Consider the following 19,331-nt stretch of genomic DNA (forward strand, 5'->3'; position numbering starts at 1 on the left):
CGTTCCTGCCCTTCTTCTCCTATGGACACCAGTACTATTGGATTAGGGCCCCACCCTTCTGACCTCATGAAAGGTGCTATGTGCCCGTCACACTGGGCATTAGAGCTTCCGTATATGAATTCTGGGGGACGTGATCAGTCGTAAGAGTCCCTCAGCTCCTGAAGCGAGAATGCTGTTGGGGGGAGGCTTACCCTCTCACACATCTTGTCATGTGTCACTTGAATCGGGCCGGGTACACTTTGAGTAGCTCTTTCAACAGCCAGCTATGGGCTGGGAACACATGCCCCACAGAGAGCTATTTCCTTCTATTCTGCTCTTGGAGATTCTGAAATCCTCCAAAATTCAGCTGGGTGCTAAGAAATGTGCTCTTGTCTAAGGTGACCCACGTGGAACCTCCCTGCCCTTTGGAGATTTAGGTTAAACTTGGCTTGAACTCTCCCTACAATTTCCTTGCCTCATTTTCTCCAGTTTCTCTCTGACCCCTCATGAAATTCCTTGGGCTTCTTGGCCTCAGACTGGATGCAGGAGTCTGCTCCTTTACAGTTCCCACACACATCCAGACTCATGCAGCATTTTCCATGGTCACTTACTTCCCTGACTCCAGGCAGGGACAGAGTGAGATTATACCAGTAGGGAACAACCTTCTGCAATCCCCTCCTGGCCCTTCTCAGCGCCCCCTCCTTTCCCAAAGTCCAGGCTCCCCTGCCCTATTTGGCCCCTGAAAAGTGGGGTTCAGTTCTGGTGCCTAGGGGATGCTCTGATGTACTGCCCAGATCTTTCCATTCAGGCCTGAGTCACACATCCCCCATCCACAGGGGGCGTTGCTTCCTGAAACGCTCGGAGCTGAGCCTCTCACTGGGAACTGCCCTTGACTCAGGGAGCTGCCTCACCTAACAGGGCATCCTAGGCCCGATGATTTCTCTGTGGGGTGGGGTACAAAGGCACAGCCCCATGACTCCATTTGGGACAATTCTGAAGAGCTCAAGCTTCCCATGGAATTGGCTGCAACTTCTCCCTCAGCAACACTCAGTCCTCGCAGGTGTCGCTCCTGAGTGGACTCCCTGATACACTTCCTGAACTCACACCTCCATCTCAGAGGATGTTTCTGGAAAACCTGACCCAAGATGCCAGGTCTGGCTGCCACAGGGTGATCTGCACCTTCCACGAAGTGCTGATAAGTCAGATTCTCTCCATTTTTTTTTTTTTAATCATCGTTCCCTTCTTATTGACGGGGAAACCAAAGCCCAGAAAGGAGGAGGCATGCGAGCCCAACCTCACGCATTGTGTTAGTGGCTGAGCCACCCAGAAAGGTACAGCCTGAATTATGTGTCAGTCTTGTTTGGTTAGTTAGCTGGCTGCCATATGGCACTGTGGGTGCCTGATGGTCAAACTAAGCCATATGGTCCTGGCTATGGGAGATGAAAAGTCTCTCCCTTGCCCTAATCCCATCCCTCTGTGCTCCCTTGTAGGTCTGCTACATTGACACTCCTTTTTTCTCTCTAACATCCCTAGGCTCTCTCACTTGGAAAGCCCAGACCTCCCCATCTGGTTTGGTTTGGGTTATTTCGGTTGCCAGGAGCTGAAACCCATTCTGGATGGCTTCGATGATCTCAGGAAATCCACTAAAATGAAAATGCCTGAGCTTAGGGAGAGTTGGCCCGCAGAGGCTACAGGGAGTGCCTCTCATCTCTCTTTTGAGGGGCAGTAATGCATGGTGACTACAAGGAGGGAGTCAGCAGTCAGCCTACTTAGCTTTAGATCATGGCTTTACTGTGAGTCATCTTGGGCACCACTTCTTGTGTCTTGGGTTCCTCATCTGTACAATGAGGATAATCATAGCACCCATCTCCTGGGATTGTTATGAGAAATAAATGAGGTAATATCAACATAAGGGACTTAGGACAGCGCTTGGCATATATGAAGCACCATAGTTTACTTACCCTTATCTCTTACTCATGGCTTCCCCACTTTTCTCCCTGTATCTGTTGTTCTCTTATTCTTTTTTCCCAACCACTTCCTATGGGCCCTCATGACTTAGGTATGTACATTACCTGATAATAGTCTCTGTATTCTCCTCTACTTGATTTTCAGCTCAAGGAGCCATTCCCAAGGATCATCTTTCATCTGTACCTCTTAGTTTGGGTCTCCTTGAGATGGAATGTTACTGTCCCCAGTCATCTTTTTGAGCCTGTTTATTCAAATGCTATGTCATTGGCAACTTAGATTGGCTCTGCTCAAATCAGGTGCCCTCCTCGGTCCAATCATCTGAGGCTGGGAGCATGGGGCTAACCAATTCCCTCTCCCTCAGCCGACCCACTGGGCAAGGGGCAGGCTCTATGGGAAGGGAATGAAGGAAGGGCAGAAACCCCAAATATGCTTGCTGCATTACCCTGTGAAACTGCTACAATCTTTGACTTCCCGCATGACCACAGTTCCTCTCACCACATGTGTTGGAAGAGTGATGTTTTATGATGGCTTTGCTTCCTCTCTACCTCCTCAACCCCTTGCATCTGACGGTCCCCTCACCCACTCACCCGGAAGCAATTCCCTGAAGACCCTGCTCAACCCTTTTTCTCCTTGCAGTGCCTGCATCATTGAGCGTCCCGATCACCCCTCCTTTGTGAAATTCTCCCCTCTTACTTTCCAAGCTGCTAACCAGCCTTATGGTCTTCCTCCCTCACTCATCAGCTTAGCCACTTCTGCTACTTTAACAGATACTGGGGCATCTAATCCTCTGTCCTGGACTGTAAGCTTCTAGAAGGCAGACAGCAGACACTGTGTCTAGTACAACTCCATATTCCACAAAGGCTTCCATACAGTAAGCACGTAGCTTACATTATGAGTATTTCAGTCAGCTCTTGCTAGGTAATGCTGTAGTAACAACCCCCAAATCCTAGTGGCTTAAATCAACAAAGGTTTATTTCTTGCTCATTTTTCATGACTCTTGCAGTTCATCTCCAGCTCCATTCTTCATGTCTCAACCACTGTGGGACTGAGAGTGAAGGAATACTCATCTAACATCTACATTTGTGGATACAGAAAACTGCAAGAAACATGACAGAAACAATGACTCTTGAGGCCCTCGAGACTCCTTCTTGGAACAGGCTCTGTCACTTCTATTCAAAATCCATTGGCCAAAACTAGTTCACAGTCAAGTCTGATTATCAGCAGGGTGGAGAAGTAGGAAGACACCACAAGTATGTAACAATGAAGTCCTTTTATAGAAAGTGGGTTGTGAATAATTGGGGAAATGATACAGCATTCTACAAAGCGATGAAACGGTACTGTTTAAGGGAACCTTGACAAGGAGAGACTTAAAGGTATTGCAAGGGAAGTGCCATGGTATCCACATTTCTACACAATGAGGGGTCCATTTTAAGTCATGACTCCAGTCAGAATATAACTAATCCCTTCCATGAGAAGGGACATAAAGCCTTTGCTCTTATTGGTGCAATGAATGTTTATCTCCACAGGGAAAACACAACAACCATCAGAGAGTGCAGGGCTAGTGACAGGAAGCTACAGAACTCACAATACCAGGGCCAGATTTTTCAGAGCTTGATGGAGGAAATGGAAGCATTTTGAGGAAACAATTGGCACTTAGTGGTCAATGACTCTGTTTTGTGCCAAGGCTGAGACTTACCACCAAGAATCTGTGGCAAGAGGCAGCAGATGACCATGGACAAGAACAACACAGGAAACCCAAAATTGGCCTAGATTCAGACCTGAGCTATGCCTTCAGCTAGGCAGGTTAAGAGTTATTGTCACTTCCCTAATGAAAGGGAACCAGAGATAATCCTTGAGGTTCTTTGGTGTTAAGCACAAGGAATAACATTTATTTGGGTCTCACCACAGAGTGTTGGGTTAGTCTTAATGAGTACTTGGAGATGGTTTCATAGACTTATTGCAGAACTGTTAGGTATCTGGCCCAAGTGAGACCTACCTTCCTAGTAGATTCCTGGTAACCAGAGTGGGCAAAACAAGGTGAACAGCTCCTCAATCCAGAATTTAGTCTTACTGACGTTTGTTCATATCTGGGTATGACAAGTGCTGTAGGCACTTGGTAAGCATATGCTCAGTGAGGAAATTCATTCTTCCTGGAACAGATTGGGCTTGATGCCAATTACTGGGAAGGATGAAGAGGCCCCTAGTGGGACTGAAACTAGTTAATGAATTCCATCACTCTGTCAAGGACATGAACTACTTGTTAGAGGGCACAATTTAAAAACCCAGAGGTTAGTGCCCTCCTTTATTAGCATGGGCTAATTCTGATCAATCCATGATACAAAGCTCAGCCTCTAAACTAGCTAAAACAATAAATCCAACTACACCAAACCCACTGTGATTTTTTTGCAATTTCACTGAAGATTTTCAGAGGCTTGGGGGTGGGGGGAGTTTAAATAAGTCTCTTCTCCTAAAATCTTCTGATTCTCTTGTGGGAAATGGGGTAGGTTGGAGGGTCACCCTATTTCTTTAACCTTCTTCCACACCGTCAATTACCTCTCCCTTCAACAAGCTCCCTTCTGCCCAGCAACCTGGCTAGGGAGGCTCCCTTTTGCCCCACAAAGGGGTTATCCCAGCATCTTTCCCTCAAACCCAACCTCCTCCCTCCAAAAACCTTCACACAACAGTTATCAAGAAGATATTTTCTCCATATCGTTAGGAGCTGTACAAGTGTATTTTCTTGTGTGAGGTTGGATACATTTATACATCTACTTACTAACTTTGAGAAGTTTATTTCATGTACCTGAAATTCATCTTCTATAGGTAAAATAGAGACTGAGGAAAGGTTGACAGTTTGGCTTAAGGGACAATCCTGTGCTGGGATTGCCACTTTCTACCTGGGTACCATGGACAAATTACCTAGGATCTTCAAGTTTTAGATTCCAGAGTGATGAAATGGGGAAATAAGAGTACCTGTCCCACAGAAGAGGTGATGGTTTGTCATGTAACTCTTGCAACATGGGGAGGGCTTCGCATTCTTCCTGGCACATGACAAGTGCTCAAAAACATTAGCAATTATTTTTTATCTTAGCAATACTTAACAGAGCAAGGAGAATATGTTCCAATCACATATTTTGTCCCAAACATATGGAGTGGTTTTAAATGTGTCTGCCAATTTTTGTCACTCTAGCAAGAAAGGCAGTTGAATTTCACTTTTCAAGAATATGGGCTGGCTTAAGGGCCTTGTTTTTAACCAGTTAAACTGGGCAGAAGCAATGACATGTGACTTTGGAGGCTACATTAGAAAAGGCAATACAGTTTCCACCTGGCTCTTTCTTTTGTGTCTTGAGACATTTGCTCTTGGAAGCCAGACACAACGCTGTGAAGAAGCTTAGAGCACACAGAGAAGTCATGTGTAAATGTTCTGGCCAACAGCCCCAGTCGAGGTTCTAGCTGATGATCAGCAGCAATCAGCCACTAGACATGTGGAGGGGAAGCCTTCATCATGACTCCTCAGCACTGTTTGACTACAAACAAGATCTCAAATGATAGCCATCTAGCTGAGGTCGGGGTAGGCACACACAGGTGAGGGGTACATGGTGGTGGTGAGTCTTGACAGGAGTTGCCATTTATGTTCTTTGTTCTTATCTCCTAGCTTAAAAACTGAGTGAGTTTCATAGATGTAGAACAACATATGAGTTTCATGTCATCATCTAAGTGGCATCATTTTTAGGCACGTTGACAAGTATACCACCATTTTGTTCCCTGAAATGTTCCCTGTGTCACTGAGCTACTCCACCCCCATCTTTCCTGTCATCCTCGTGACAATTATCAGGCTGTCAGGTCATTTCTTTGATCTCACGGGGATGTTAATCTTGGCCATGGAAATTACAGACACCGAGGATGGGCTGGTAAGGGGTTTTGGTGCCCATCAAAGCTCATCCTATGTAGCTTGTTGTTCTGGTCATGGAGAAAACATTATCTTCCTGCCTCAGGAGTTGTGCTTCATAAAATCTTTTGTAGTGAAAAAAGAGAAAGGCAAAATCCAGTCTGAGGGAGCTAATAGCCTGCTGTGAGGTATAAGGACAACACGTACACATCAGTTGGATTGTTCCTTGTAACCCCATCTGTTTGATTTAATTCCATCCAACAAGAAGGACAGTGTGAAGTGCAGGACTATGTTGGGGGTGGGGGCAAGTTATATGGAGAAAGTGCTTCAAAATAAAAAACTTATATTAAAAAATAAAAATTATATATTAAAGTTAAAACTAAAAAAAAAAAGAGAAAGTACTTCAAGAAATTGTCTCCTCATTGTCAGTCCATGGGTAGGTAGATCTGACAAAGATTAACACAGAAAGCCCTAGCCGAAGTCTTCTTTGTAAACACGAATTAGCTAGAACATGCTGATTACTAGCCCTCTTCCATAGAGTCCTAGAACATTAATCTGAGAAGAACTCTATTATTCCCTTAAAATTATTAAGCCCAGTGATTGATGTGACTTGCAAGTTACATGGGCAAACAGGAACAGAGCTGAGAGCTACAGTACAAGCTTTTGATTCCAACCTTATGGCTCTGGGTTCTAAATGTAACCCTTTTAAGTTGCTGACCTTAACCTGGCCATTCCCCATGCCTTAATTCTGGGGGTCAATGATATCTTGATTGAGCTTCTCAGAGAGCAGCTGGGTTCTTACTTTGAGGTCAGTAGAGAAAACTTGAACTCTTGGCATTTTCCAGGAGGATAGGAAAAATTATCTGACCTATGCTGTGGTCAGAGTGACCTTTCTAAAACAACTATTATATGGTGGCATAGAATGCTATGGCCATCTTAATACTCATTACACTAATAATTTTTTGGTGTCTGTCTTTGACCCTGGGCTATCCACTCTATGAGGGTAGGAACATGGCAGTCATATTGACCAGGGTATCCTAGAGTAGTGCTGGCATATGCTAAGTGCACAATAAATATAAATATTTGTTGATATGTGTATAGATAAGTGGTTGTTGCTCATCTGATGTAAAATGTTTCAAATAGCTTTCCATGTTCTGCTGGCCTAGAAGATCTGCCAGCACCCCACTTCCACCATGAGCTGGTTTCTGCTTACTTTCTGGGCTTATTGTCTCCTTTGGAAATTAAGTCAAGACTTACTGAGTGCCTCACAACTCCCAGAAATTCATGTTGTTCGCTACCCCTTTCCATCCTTCACCCAACCCCTGGCCTTCACTTCATTCCCTCTCTCTTAATGTCCTTCACCCCTGCTGGCAATGCCTGAATTTCTACTCTTCCATAAGTCACTTAACCTGATTCCCCAATATTTAAATCTCCCAGTATTCCAAAGCTCTTCCTAATTCACACCTTGCAGTGGCTCTTGTCAATGTATGGCAATGATTGTTTACAGGCCTTCCTCATTCACTGGAACAGGAGCCCTTGAGGGAGGGGCCTTTTTAACTTTATCTCAGAGATAAGATGCTCTATAAATACTTGATGAATGAACAAAAAAATGACATCTCTTTGAAATCTTGGCATTATCTGGAAGTATGGAAATGTATCCACATTTTTAGAAGTCATCATTGTCCATTTGGTTCATTCTTTAGGCTTATAAAACCTCTATGGCTCTGAGTTCAGATGAGAAATCCACCATGAGCCAATTTCCCTCTGAGCTGGGCTCCTCAATAGAAAGTTCCACAGGATAGTTCAGTCCAAGATTACTAGGAAAAGTTTGTCTTTATGCCTTGAAAAGACATTAACACTTGGATCTGAATACCTTATGACTTCCTTTGTACTATGTTTTGCTATTCTCAAAATGCCTGCATAGGTATGTTCACGTGAACTTTGTGATAACCCTGTGGGGCAGGTGGTGTGATACCAGCTCCCCTGGGGACAGATGAGAAAACTCAGGTTGAAAGAAGTTAAGGCACTTGCCCAAGGTCACACAGCAGAGCTGGGACTAGAACCCAGTTGAGCTCTTTTTCCACAATATCATAACCTTATGAACTGGCTGCCTAGAACTACACACCTTGGCTACTTGTCAAGAAAGCCCCAGAACATTCCCGAGCCTGGGAGTGCATGGAGTACATGTGCACGTGCACAGTGAGGGTGCCTGACCCAGGTCTGTGAGCATGGGTGTGCCCGCTCATCCCACCACGAGGGGTACAGGCAGCACCGGGCCTCCAGTCAGGCTCTTGCACACTGGGTCGGCAACTGTCCTGAGCCGGTGACAGAATCGGGCAGTGACTTGTCTCACATCCAAACAGACATATTTAATAGACACTTTGAACTTATAGAAAGATTGAGGTTATTCACCTAACAAAAACATGGATTCCATGTTAGTTATCAGATATCCAGGAATGCTTTCTTTCCTTTACCAGTTAAGTAGACTTGAGCACAGAAAGTTAAAAAAGAGAAACTGGGTCCCCCTTCAGGAGCTCCCTGTGATGGTTCAGTTCCATCACTGTCTTTTGCTTACTGAAGCAACATATTCTGACTTCCCAGTGTTTTGTCACTTAGGGTGATCTCTGAAGGTGGATGCTCATGCCCCAGGCATAGTGTCAGAAAATCCGCTGGGGTGAGAGAGGGAAAAAGAACACTTCTATTTCTGTTCAGTTCATCTCAGTGTTTCTTAATTTCAATTTTGTGTGTTTTATTACACACATATGTAATTAATTCAGTAGTACACACAGAACACACAGACACACACACACATTTGTATATAGTATGTCCTCAGAGTTTGGAAACCACTGTTTCACAATAAGGAAATCCATGCCACACCTCTCTGGTATTTTGCTCTCCACTCAGAAAGCTATGAGCTCCTCGCGATGGCCGTCACCATGGCCTGATCTCTTCTGGCTGACCTGGTTGCCTTGTGAAGCACAGAAGCACAATGCACGCACTTTCTCTCCTCCCAGGATGCCCCACCTGCTCTGTAATCGCTTCGGACATTTGGGAAGAGCTGGAAAGCAAAGAGAAAGGGGAGGGAAGGGTCTCTCTTGCCTTTGGTGGCTCTTGCTCAGACCGACAGCTTATCCAGAGCAAGCCAGTGCATTTCCCCACTCCAATTCTCACACGCTTTCTTCTCCAGCTCCTGTGAATGTTTGCTTCCCACTCTTTGCCAAATAAACCAGAACAGTGAGACTCAGCCTGAAATCACAGGCTCCTGAGCCTCCATGCTTGTTTTGAAATTTGAAGGAACTTAATTGATTCTAGATAATCTCCATTTGATTGGAAAAGGGGGACAGAGCCTGTAAAAGGTCGCAGATTTCCTAAGGATATCTTCCCTAATTATTAAAGCTAGTTAAGATTAACTTGGCAGGGAAAAACTATGTTCTGGGGAGAGTCAATCACAGTCCAGGGACCAAAGCCCCTGGCAACTAGACCCCCTAGTCCCTTTCCCACATGCGTTGTTCTGCAGCGGCCCAGGATGCTGAACAGACCGGAAACCCTAAAGAGGCCCTGCCCCTGGGACCTAAGTATTTAGCTAAATCTACTCTATCCGTGTCTAACAAATTCTGCCCCTTCTTTAAGCCAGCAGTGACTAAGAATTCGTAGTCCTGAGAAGTCTAGGTAGAATATTTAGACCTAGACTTCCAATTTAAAAATAAATAATAATTCTTAATAGCACTTGAAAATACTACCACTTCAGACTCTTTGTTCTTTCCTCTCCCCTTTTGAAAGCATGCTTCAGTGTATTGTTTCTTTTCATTGTCTTGTTAGTCCTCCGAGAACAGCTAACTCTAGGATAGTTAAGAACACCTTCCTCCCACCCTCCATATTCTCAAATCTTTTAAGAACTTCCTGAGTATTGCTTGGTTCAAAGTCTTGCTCCTCTCAAGAGCACCCACATTTAAATCAGGGAAGACAAATAAATGGCTAAATATGACTAGCAGGACCCTCGTAAGTGATCATCCCACAGAAGACTGGATCTTTCTTTAAGACAAGTAAGGGCTCAGTCATTCCCATCTGTGGATGGAGGAAGCCAGTGAGGCTCAGCCCCTATTATTAGCAGTAATAATAATGACAATACCTAGACTTGCTTAGTATTTACTCTATGCCTGACACTCTTCTAAGTGCTTCACAAAGATTGGTTTATTTAATCCTCAAGCACACTGATGATTCTATTATCCCTTAGTTTTCAGATGATCAAACTAAGGCACCAGGAGGGTAATTTGCCTGAGGTCACATAGCCCCTGAATAACTGGTTTCACATCCTAGGAGTCTGGCCCCAGGATCTTTTTAGTGATTTGTCTTAAATCATGGAGTCAGTGGTAAGGACTGGGACCCCAAATTTTAGTCTCTTAAGTTAAACATGCTCTTTTCTGTACTAAGCTCTGCATTCCCAGATTTGATGGATTTTAAGTCATTTAAATGTTTCATTCCTTGAGCTACTTATTTGAAGAGCCGGTCCTGACTTCACTCTGAGGCTGAGGGTTAGAAGTTCTCTTTCTGCTCTGATTGCCATGGTCAATGCAGTTCACTTCTCAGAGAAATCATTTTCCAGACCAGTTTATTAGAAAACCATTTTGTAGGTCCATGTCTGCATGTGGCGTTTTGGACAGTCGAATTCATCTAAGAAACACCCTGGGCAGAAGCTCCAGAAGCTCAGGGCTGGACCAGGAGAACCGGAAAAGGCCCCCATGACAGTTTGCTTTGGGCAGAGCTGCCTCGGACAGGTAAATACCATTCTCCTACCTTTAAGGGCTTCCTGGAGAGACACAGCAACTCTAGACACAACTCCTCCTTATGTGTGACACTTTTCATTGGCTGGAAGTTCCCTTTCCTGATCTAGATCTTTCCTGGGGCAGCTTAACAATGACCATTCTCTGAGGGTCTGCTCTGTGCCAGCACTAAGAACTTTGTCTGCATTATCTCATTCGATCCTCAACCCCATGCGGGAAGTGCTACTATAATCCCCTTTTGTAGATGAAGTTAAGCAGAGGTAGTTTAAATAACTTGCCCAAAGTTCAATGAGTTAGTGGCACAGTCTATATTTGACTGTAGATGATCCCTCTCCAGGACCCCGTTTGTAAAGGTTACAATGGGCTGCCTCCCTCTTGAGGGTCCATCTTTTGTGTGCAGGACCCCATGCTCCTGGGAAGGGCTATTTGCTGGACTCTGGATCATAGGATTGAATGCCTGTTATTACACTGCCTCTGTTGTGTGATTTTCTTTTTTTTAACTGATAATTAGCTTTAAAAAGCCCTTATGTTCAATGTTCATTGAATGTAGGAGGTGATTAATGTAGTTGGGGATACTTTCAAGGGTATGTGCATAATATTGGGCTGGAATGGATGATGAAAGACCATTGTGGTCTCTCCTGCTGTGGGGCAGAGGTCCCTGTAGCCAGATGGCCTTGTCCCGGCCCCCAACTCCCTGTAGTCCACTTTCTGGTGCCTTTTCAACCCTCAGTGCTTCCCTGGCACCTGTGGCATCTTGTGGGCTCCCGTGCAGCTTCCTGTTTCCCGGTGGAGGTACGTAGGAAGCAGTTGGCCTGCCAAAGATCTATACCTGACCTACACTTACCTGTGCATTCTGGTTAGCAGGCCTTACTTTCTAACACTTTAACACTTTTCAACACTTCAATGCTTGGGGATTTTAAACCTCCCCAGCCCCGGATCATCAAAGTAGAACCATTATTGGTCTGCCAATACAGCACTAATTTGTGGGAAGGAAACAGGGAATTGATGCTGTTGGCAATAACTATAAGCATGCTGCATAGCACTCATTTAGGATTATTAAAGCGAATTTACACATATAGATTTATATACGTACCTCAAGACTGGGATGGAACTTGCTCAACAAATGTAATATGAAGAATTATGGTGGGCCCAGAACACCAACACACTCCCTTACCGTTCTCCAGGACACACACTTCTCCTTTGCCTGAATCCTATTCATCTTTCCTGGGGTCCTCACTAAGCTAGGTCAGGGGCCTGCCTTGTGCTTCCCAGCCCAGGCCTGGTCACACTTTACTGTACTTACATGTGCCACTAGCCAGCAACTTGGGCTGCTCTGTGTGGGCAGAGAAGGGGGTCTGTCTTATTCACCACTGTATCCTTACTGCTATGCACTGGGTGTGGCATAGGGAGGAATTCAAGAATATTTATTACATGAATAAATAGATTAATGATATCTCCAAGATCTACTGAACTGCTTCCATCAAAACTTATAGGAGGATCATGCAAAAACTACTGCTACCTGAACCAGCTGCTAGAGAGCTGTTAAAATATATACATAGCACGGTCCCCCGCAGCCAAAGTCCTCATTTTGACCCAAGGCAGGCAACCAGCCTTCCGCTCACTGAAGCTCCTTACACACACCCAAAGTGGGCTATTCGTCTTCTTGTAAACTGAATCAGGTTATTTAGGTAACTTTCCTAAGCCCTACATGGGACTTCTCAAAACATGACTGTCTTGAGGCTTATGAAAGAGAGTATCAAATGTGCTCAAAATGAAGCTGAAGCTAACGGATTCACTTCCTTAATGATGGACTGAGAAGCGCTACTTTGGCATGGGTTTTGTTTTGGATTTTGATCTAGGAATCAGTTTCCTGTTGATTACAGTATGCAAAACATGCCAGTATTTCACACAGACATATGTTCCCTAACTGATTCCGTTAAGGCAGTGTTTTTTAAGTCTCACTTTGTCCCCTCCTCCCACCCTCCACTCCCCACACCCCACCCCCAGGAGACATTTGGCAATGTCTAGAATCATTTTTGATTGTCATAATTTGGAAGGGATGCTACTGGCATCTGGTGGGTAGAGACAAGGGAGACTGCCAAAGGTCCTACAATGCACAGGATAGCCCCCACAGCAGAGAATGATCTCACCCGAAATGTCAATAGTTCTAGGGTTGAGAAGCCCTGCATTGAGGTCACTCTGTAGACACCCTGGTGCACAAGAACTAGGCCCTGTTTATCTGCGTAGTGCTTTCCAAGATGTGTGGAAACAAAGCAGAAAAAAAACCAAGATAAAAAGCAGTAAGAAGGCTGTGGCTCTTCCCCAGCCTATGATTTAGAAATTAAGATGCACAGCCTGTTTCTAAAGTAGAATAATTCCATTTGGGGAGGTTTCCTGGGTAGATCCCAGTCCTGGATCAAAGAATCTCCTATGGAAATATAATAAACAGCATTTAGATGGAATTGAACAGACCCTCGAGTGTGAAAAGTTTTGGTGAATTCAAAACCATATTTGTTTTCCACATTGAATATGTTCAGGTCATTTTCTTTTCCTAATAAGATAACCATTTGGACAAAAATATCCACTTGAAATGCAGGTGAAATGTAAACTGCTACTCTTCTACACAGACAATCCAGTGTATTTATACTTAATCCATAAAGGCATGATGTTACAAAACACATTTGTATATTGTGAAGCCATCTGGCATCAAATTTTCCAATTTATAGACAACTTTGTATTTACATAACAAATTATTAAATCAACCATTTTTCCGGTTTATAAAAGGTCGCTGAGGTACACACACAGTGTGTATAAAAGCAGATAAGGCTGATAATACATATTTACAGTAGATACAAATTAATCTTTCATATTTGAAGATAATGCTTTTTATATATTTTTTCTGTATCAGACTCCCCACTGTTAGCAGGATTTCCCATGCTTGAGTTGTTTATTGCTTTTTGGCTCACTGATTTAATATTCACTTCTGGGTTGTTTACACGTATGAATTACTAATGTTCTTATCTCTTTGGCTAATGCAAATGTGATAGAGTGAATGAAAGAAAAAGATAAATTAATTCAATATTACAGTTCTGGCTGGTTGATGTCATTTTTTCATAGCCCCCAAATGAATCAAGTAATGCACAACTCATTTTATACACTACATTTGAAAAATCTTGAGACTTGTGTTACACCATTTGGGCATAAATGGGCAAAGTAAACAAGGTATCAGATTTTCAGTAAGGTCTAGAATCTTGGCTTTCTCGTCAGAAAGAGCAATGTCACCAGCATCTTAAGCATTTTAGATTTTTAAAATCTCAGGACAAAACCACTTGTGACTTACAAGAACACACTGCAAACTGCAGAGAAGATTATCAAAGTTAACTAAAATGTGTTATCATGGTCTGAAATGAAAAAGGAGTCACCTCATGGGATAAGTCAGTTGGGAATCTTCATAAAACTTACAGAAAACAAAATAACAGCCCTCTGCTGTTCCCACAATTGTGCAGTGTTATGTTATAAAAAAAAAAAAAAAGAAGAAGATTGTGTTTACTTGAAAAACAGACATTGCAAATAACTCAAAGTCAGGGTCCAAATACAAGACTAAAAGTGGCCCATGATCTCACAAGGGATGAATATTTTTAAAGCATTTACATTCACAATGAGACTGAAAACTACAAACCAAAAAATATTCCTTTAAATAAATAAAACCCCTGATAGCTATTAATGCAACAAATGAGACAAATCAAACAAGAGCTGCTCGGTTAATTTTCATTCATTTGAAATAGTTTTTAAAAATTACTTAAAGGTGTAGTTTATTCTCCTTGTGCTTCCTAAGACTGTTAAGGGACACAAAATAAAATCAGATTTTCTTTTCCAAGAGGGATATTATGTTCTTTAAAGGAGCAAAAATTTTTCATTATTTCCATTGTCAGATTTGTTGGGGGAAAAAAAAGAGTTTGCTTATTTTAGGGAATAAAAAATGTAATAATGTAGAAGGGCTAGCCTTCATTTTTAAAAAAATGAACTGGCTTCAATACAAAGAGAAAGAAATGGCTCTATGGGCAAAATTCAAGTATGAGTGACCAAGTTTTTAATTGTAAAGTAGGTGCAACATTTAAAAAAATGTTACAGCACTGCATGACCTGTAATGTTAACAATATTTACATTAACTGCTTACATGAAACCATAGAACTGTAAAAGAGAGGGGAAAAAAGCCCGTGTGGACTGAAACAACAACACCTAGCATCCACATCAAAGCCGTAAGGAACCAGTGAAATCATGGGCACAAACATACTTTACATGGTCTACTGATGTAAAGTGCACATGGGTGGGGAAGCACACACCTAATTAGCTTGAACTATCTAAAAGAAGGCTCGGTGGACACAAACTCAGTCTAAAGACGGACAGCAAGGGCTAAAAAACTTCTACATATCAACACACACACACACACACATATGCAGACACTGCAACACACAAACACACACATGTGTCTACCTGGGAATAAAAACAACCCAACCATGTAGACGAAACAGTAGAAAAGCAGGTTGGTGGCAAAAAATTTAAAAAAAAGGACATCTATGGTTTAAACATACCGAACACACAAAGACATATCAACAAACTATGCGAAAGATGACTCGGGGTGACTGCATGGGAAGGACTGGCAGGCAATCCCATGGTTACATGAAAGACACAATGAACCTACCCCCAGAAGGAAGGGTTCCTGCCTCCAGGCCGAGAAGCCCAGGGTAGCCAGTTGCATTCCATCAGGCTTGGGGGTAGGGGTGAGGATAGGAGTGGAAGGACAGGGAGACACAGGAGACCGGGGGAAGAGCTGAGAGCTGTTGCTATCAAAAGTGAGCCCAGATGGAGTGCTCTGTGCTGTGGCCCCAAGAAACCAACTGGAAGAATGACCTTGGTCTCCTTTTTCCTGAGTTACTGGGACTCTGCTACATCATGGGACTGAGGAGTATGGGGGCTGTATGAGAGAGGAAAGATAACAGAGGTGGTGGGCATTTGGGGGTCTGGAGCCTGCTGTCGAAAGGCTCCCAGTAACTGGAGGTTTAAGCTGTCGAGTGAGCCCCAGGCTAGGGGACAAGGCAGGGAGTGCTCTGGGGGTTTAAGGGTTTGGGGGTGCGGGCTGGTGATTCTAAGAATAAAGGGATAATGGATCCCTTCTTTTGACAATCCATTAATGGAAGTCAGGCTGGAGGCCTGAAACTTCACTCAAGTGATTGGGAGATAGGGTTAGACCACCACCACAAAAACTGTGAAAAAAAGACGGAAGATTATGTTGTGCTACATTTCTTATTAATAACCTTGTACTTTACAATGGCTCACAGTTTTAGGTTTGTATACTTGTAATGTAGTATTTTCTCTCTACATTTGTTTCACATTTTTTCTTACTTAATATAATATAAATAATTTGGTTAATAGATTTAACCTGCACATTTCAGCCACATTAATATATATAAGAATCTGTTAATGGTATAAATAATTCTTTAAATAAAATAAATCTGATATGTTACATAATACTGATAAAAAATTACCATTGCTAATAATTTTGTAAGCCACCTTCACTTCTTAGTAACACTGATGAATGGCTATGAAACCTGCTTTGATGATTCGTATTTCTTCTTGCCACTACAAAAAAACTGAATTATAATCAACCTTACTTCTGATAATGGTTTCGAAGTGGGGCTTTTGCCTCCATGTATGGAAACAGAGAGTTTTATCTTGTCAGGTACTGTCTGCAAACAAATTCCACTCTGAGTGTCAATGGTGGTGCAGCATAAGCTAGCTAGATCAATAGGTGGCTATCAAACGTTAACTACAGAAATGACTGAGTAAAATACTCCATCTAAGATTTTTTTTATAAAACCTATTCTACTTTAAAACTTAGGTAAAAAAAATATGCAACAAATGGTTGCAGTTTCTGAATTCTTAATTTAGACCTGTGAGCCCTCATCCCTTTAGAAATCTGCAAGGTTTTGATTTCGTAGGCACCCGAAATCGAGTCCAGTGCTGCCAGGCAAGGTTCATTCCAAACAGACAATATAAATGGACACTCGGTGGTGTGCAGTGTATGTCATCATTCAGGTACTACATCATCATGCCTTTTCTCTGCTGTTAAATACAAAAACAGCATCTGTTACATTATCATAGAAAAGCCTTTAGGTTGTATTTTTATTTATCACTTTACACTGGTAGTCTCTGGTAGGTGTACTCCATAGAAACCAAAGAATTTTGTACACTATTTCTTTGTACAATAAAAGATAAAGTGTGCATTAGGTACGCTTGTACATGACAATATTGTACAATATTTACACTTCTGATGTCACCGTGAAATTCTGTATTTTCTATATACAACATTGAAAAGTCTTCCGAAACATTTGGACATTTCTTATAATCACAATTTTAGCATTATAGAAAAAGTTTCTCAGTAATCTCTTGACCGTTTATCACTCTCATCAGTCAGGGGTTTTGATTGGTTTTCCAGCCTTCTTTATCTTTCCTGTTCAAAAAAATATTGTATCACTGTTTCTTTTAGCACCCTGTGGTGGTGGTAGCGATCTGCCATAGCATAAATACTGATATAACAGTGGATATATCAATACCTATCTATAGAGAGATTTATCTGTGCACGTTCCTTTAATAAACACTGCGCATTGGTGGAGTAGTCCCTGTTATCTGGAGATCTTCCTCCTCTTGGGTTTGGGGGGTCTCATTTGTCTGTCTCCCTGTGGGATTTGGTGAACCTGGAAATAAAGAGGTGGAAAAAAAAAAAACAACAACAGAGGTTGAAAGTACAAACACCATACAATTTCTGACAAAGAAACAGGGGAAAGAATAGAGTCCACCTTTCCTTTTCAATCACTGATATCATGGGGCATTTACATTTTCTGTCAAGACCCCAGATCTCAGCGTGCCCATAGTCACTACAGAGAAGGAGGAATCCTAGGAACTGATAAGCAGAACAACACCGTGGGAACCCCATAAACGGTGGGACTCCAAAGAGGAACCAGAGAAAATCAAGTGTGGAAAATGCAGTGTGCCATTGCTACCCCTGCTGCCCACTTAAGACAGAAATAAAGCCTTTCCTGTTGGCGATCCCTAGATCACCAATTTCAGTAGAGTCTAGAAAAGTGGAAAGATACATACCAAACATGTTTTCTTCTTTCCTTCGTCACCCGACTTATTTTACAACTACCAAGGAGGGTCAGAACCGTGGTAAGACCACGCACATGGCTCAGCCCAAGGAAGTTTATTCCTGAGAAGACTTGCGGAGTGAAAATGAGAAAACCACTACCATCTATTGGCAGATCTGAGCTTGTAAAGTCTGGGATGAGCAAGTAGTACAACTCATCTGTAGATGCTAATGAAGAAACTGTAGCAATTAGGGCTGTGTGTCAGACTGGGCAGGGGTGGAGCATGGCAGGGCACGATCACCAGGTATCAGACAGCAGGTATGGTTCTGAGGGGCAGAGGACAGGTACTAGTAGGTGTAGTGCCCCACATTGTATGTGGCTACTGAGAGGAGAGGGCAAGATCAAGACCTAGGAAAGGCAGGCTAGTCCCAAGGCAGTGGTGTAGCTAATGCCTAAAAACCAGCTCCCTGTGGAGGGACAAAAGCCTATTGTAGCATTTGCCAATTTCCATGGTGTAAACACTTCCACCATAGCCAATTTCAAAGCTACCAACATAATGTCACGACTCATAGTTAGGAGAGGTGCCCAATCAGTTCTCAAGGTCCACTACAAGTTGACTTAATTGTACATTTTAAAAATAATGTTTAGATACACAGCAGAGGCCAATGCTACTCAAAGTCAAATGTAAAAAGCTTTAAAATAATTAAATTTTGAAAGTAACATTTATAAGTTTCTCAAACTGCCTCTTCCTCCTAACCTGTCCATATACATTTTTTAAAACCACTAGTTTCTGATGAAGAGCCATAACTGAAAACTTGTTATAATTGAGGAAAGAAGACTATTCAAGACTGAAAACAAGTCTTCGTAATTTGTGGAACAAATGTGGCCCGAAAAGGTATTTTGTTTAGTTGTATGATGTTTTAATGTTTAAAAAATCGTTGTCAACAGTAAAAAAAAAAAAAAAAAAAATGGGGAAATTTCAATTCCAGACTTTTAGCGTCTTATGAAAAATTGGAAGAGCTTGCAACTCTGGCATAATTTCCCATACGGTTGAGATCTGCTGGAGCATGGAAGAAGCTCCTTCTGGAGAGAGCATGGTCTCCAGGTTGCCACAATTCCCACCAGTCCTGACTGCCTGATGGCCACAAAGGCCAAATGTCCTGCAGCAAAGACCAGCAAGATGCTCACCAAACCCATTTTCTCTTCATCCTGAAAAGACACGTCATCTATTACATTTCCCAGTCCATTTGAGTTAAGAAACCCATATGATGGGGTCAGACCAGAGGAAAAGCAGCAGAAGTGATGAGACTATCCTGGCAGCCCTCTGCTTATACTCTTCTCCCACCTGCTGGATGGATGCAAGTGACATGAAGGAGCACTCTGAGGCCCTAAGGAATGGTGGACACTAGATGGAGAAAGAAGAACCTGAGTGTCTGAATGACTGTGTGCAGCAAGCCTTTCCCCAACCAGCACCACACTGAAGTGAGCAATAGCCTTTACTGTGTTGAGCCTCTAAGGCAACCTACCCTGACCTCTTGGATGGCATTTCTCAATCCCCTTTAGTTGCTGTTT

General features: G+C 42.8%; 1 protein-coding gene and 1 long non-coding RNA gene across 15 annotated transcripts in view; one reads left to right on the forward strand and one right to left on the reverse strand.

The window, feature by feature from the left end:
* Positions 1-19,331, forward strand: part of LOC112811840 (uncharacterized) — a 57,924-nt gene that overhangs the window by 12,025 nt on the left and 26,568 nt on the right. The window contains exons 1-3 of one of the 4 annotated variants that reach the window (XR_003205153.2): positions 912-1,310; positions 10,465-10,608; positions 18,547-18,654. The exons of 1 other annotated variant lie outside the window; for it this stretch is intronic. This is a non-coding gene — a long non-coding RNA (uncharacterized lncRNA). Of the gene's footprint in view, positions 1-911; positions 1,311-10,464; positions 10,609-18,546; positions 18,655-19,331 lie in introns of those variants that run through there. 2 more of the 4 variants (XR_003205154.2, XR_003205152.2) reach the window with 2 other exon arrangements.
* Positions 1-19,331, reverse strand: part of MBD5 (methyl-CpG binding domain protein 5) — a 459,856-nt gene that overhangs the window by 10,375 nt on the left and 430,150 nt on the right. For 9 of the 11 annotated variants that reach the window (XM_073884217.1, XM_073884226.1, XM_073884213.1 and 6 more), the window contains one exon: positions 16,768-17,369. The exons of 1 other annotated variant lie outside the window; for it this stretch is intronic. In XM_073884217.1, the coding sequence (XP_073740318.1) occupies positions 17,298-17,369 (72 nt within the window). In that variant the 3' untranslated portion in view covers positions 16,768-17,297. Of the gene's footprint in view, positions 1-16,767; positions 17,370-19,331 lie in introns of those variants that run through there. One more of the 11 variants, XR_012375707.1, reaches the window with a different exon arrangement.

The sequence above is a fragment of the Callorhinus ursinus genome, unplaced genomic scaffold, assembly GCF_003265705.2.
Source record: "Callorhinus ursinus isolate GAN/ISIS: 27379988/994484 unplaced genomic scaffold, GSC_fseal_2.0 scaffold2, whole genome shotgun sequence".
In the NCBI taxonomy this organism is placed as follows: Eukaryota; Metazoa; Chordata; class Mammalia; order Carnivora; family Otariidae; genus Callorhinus; species Callorhinus ursinus.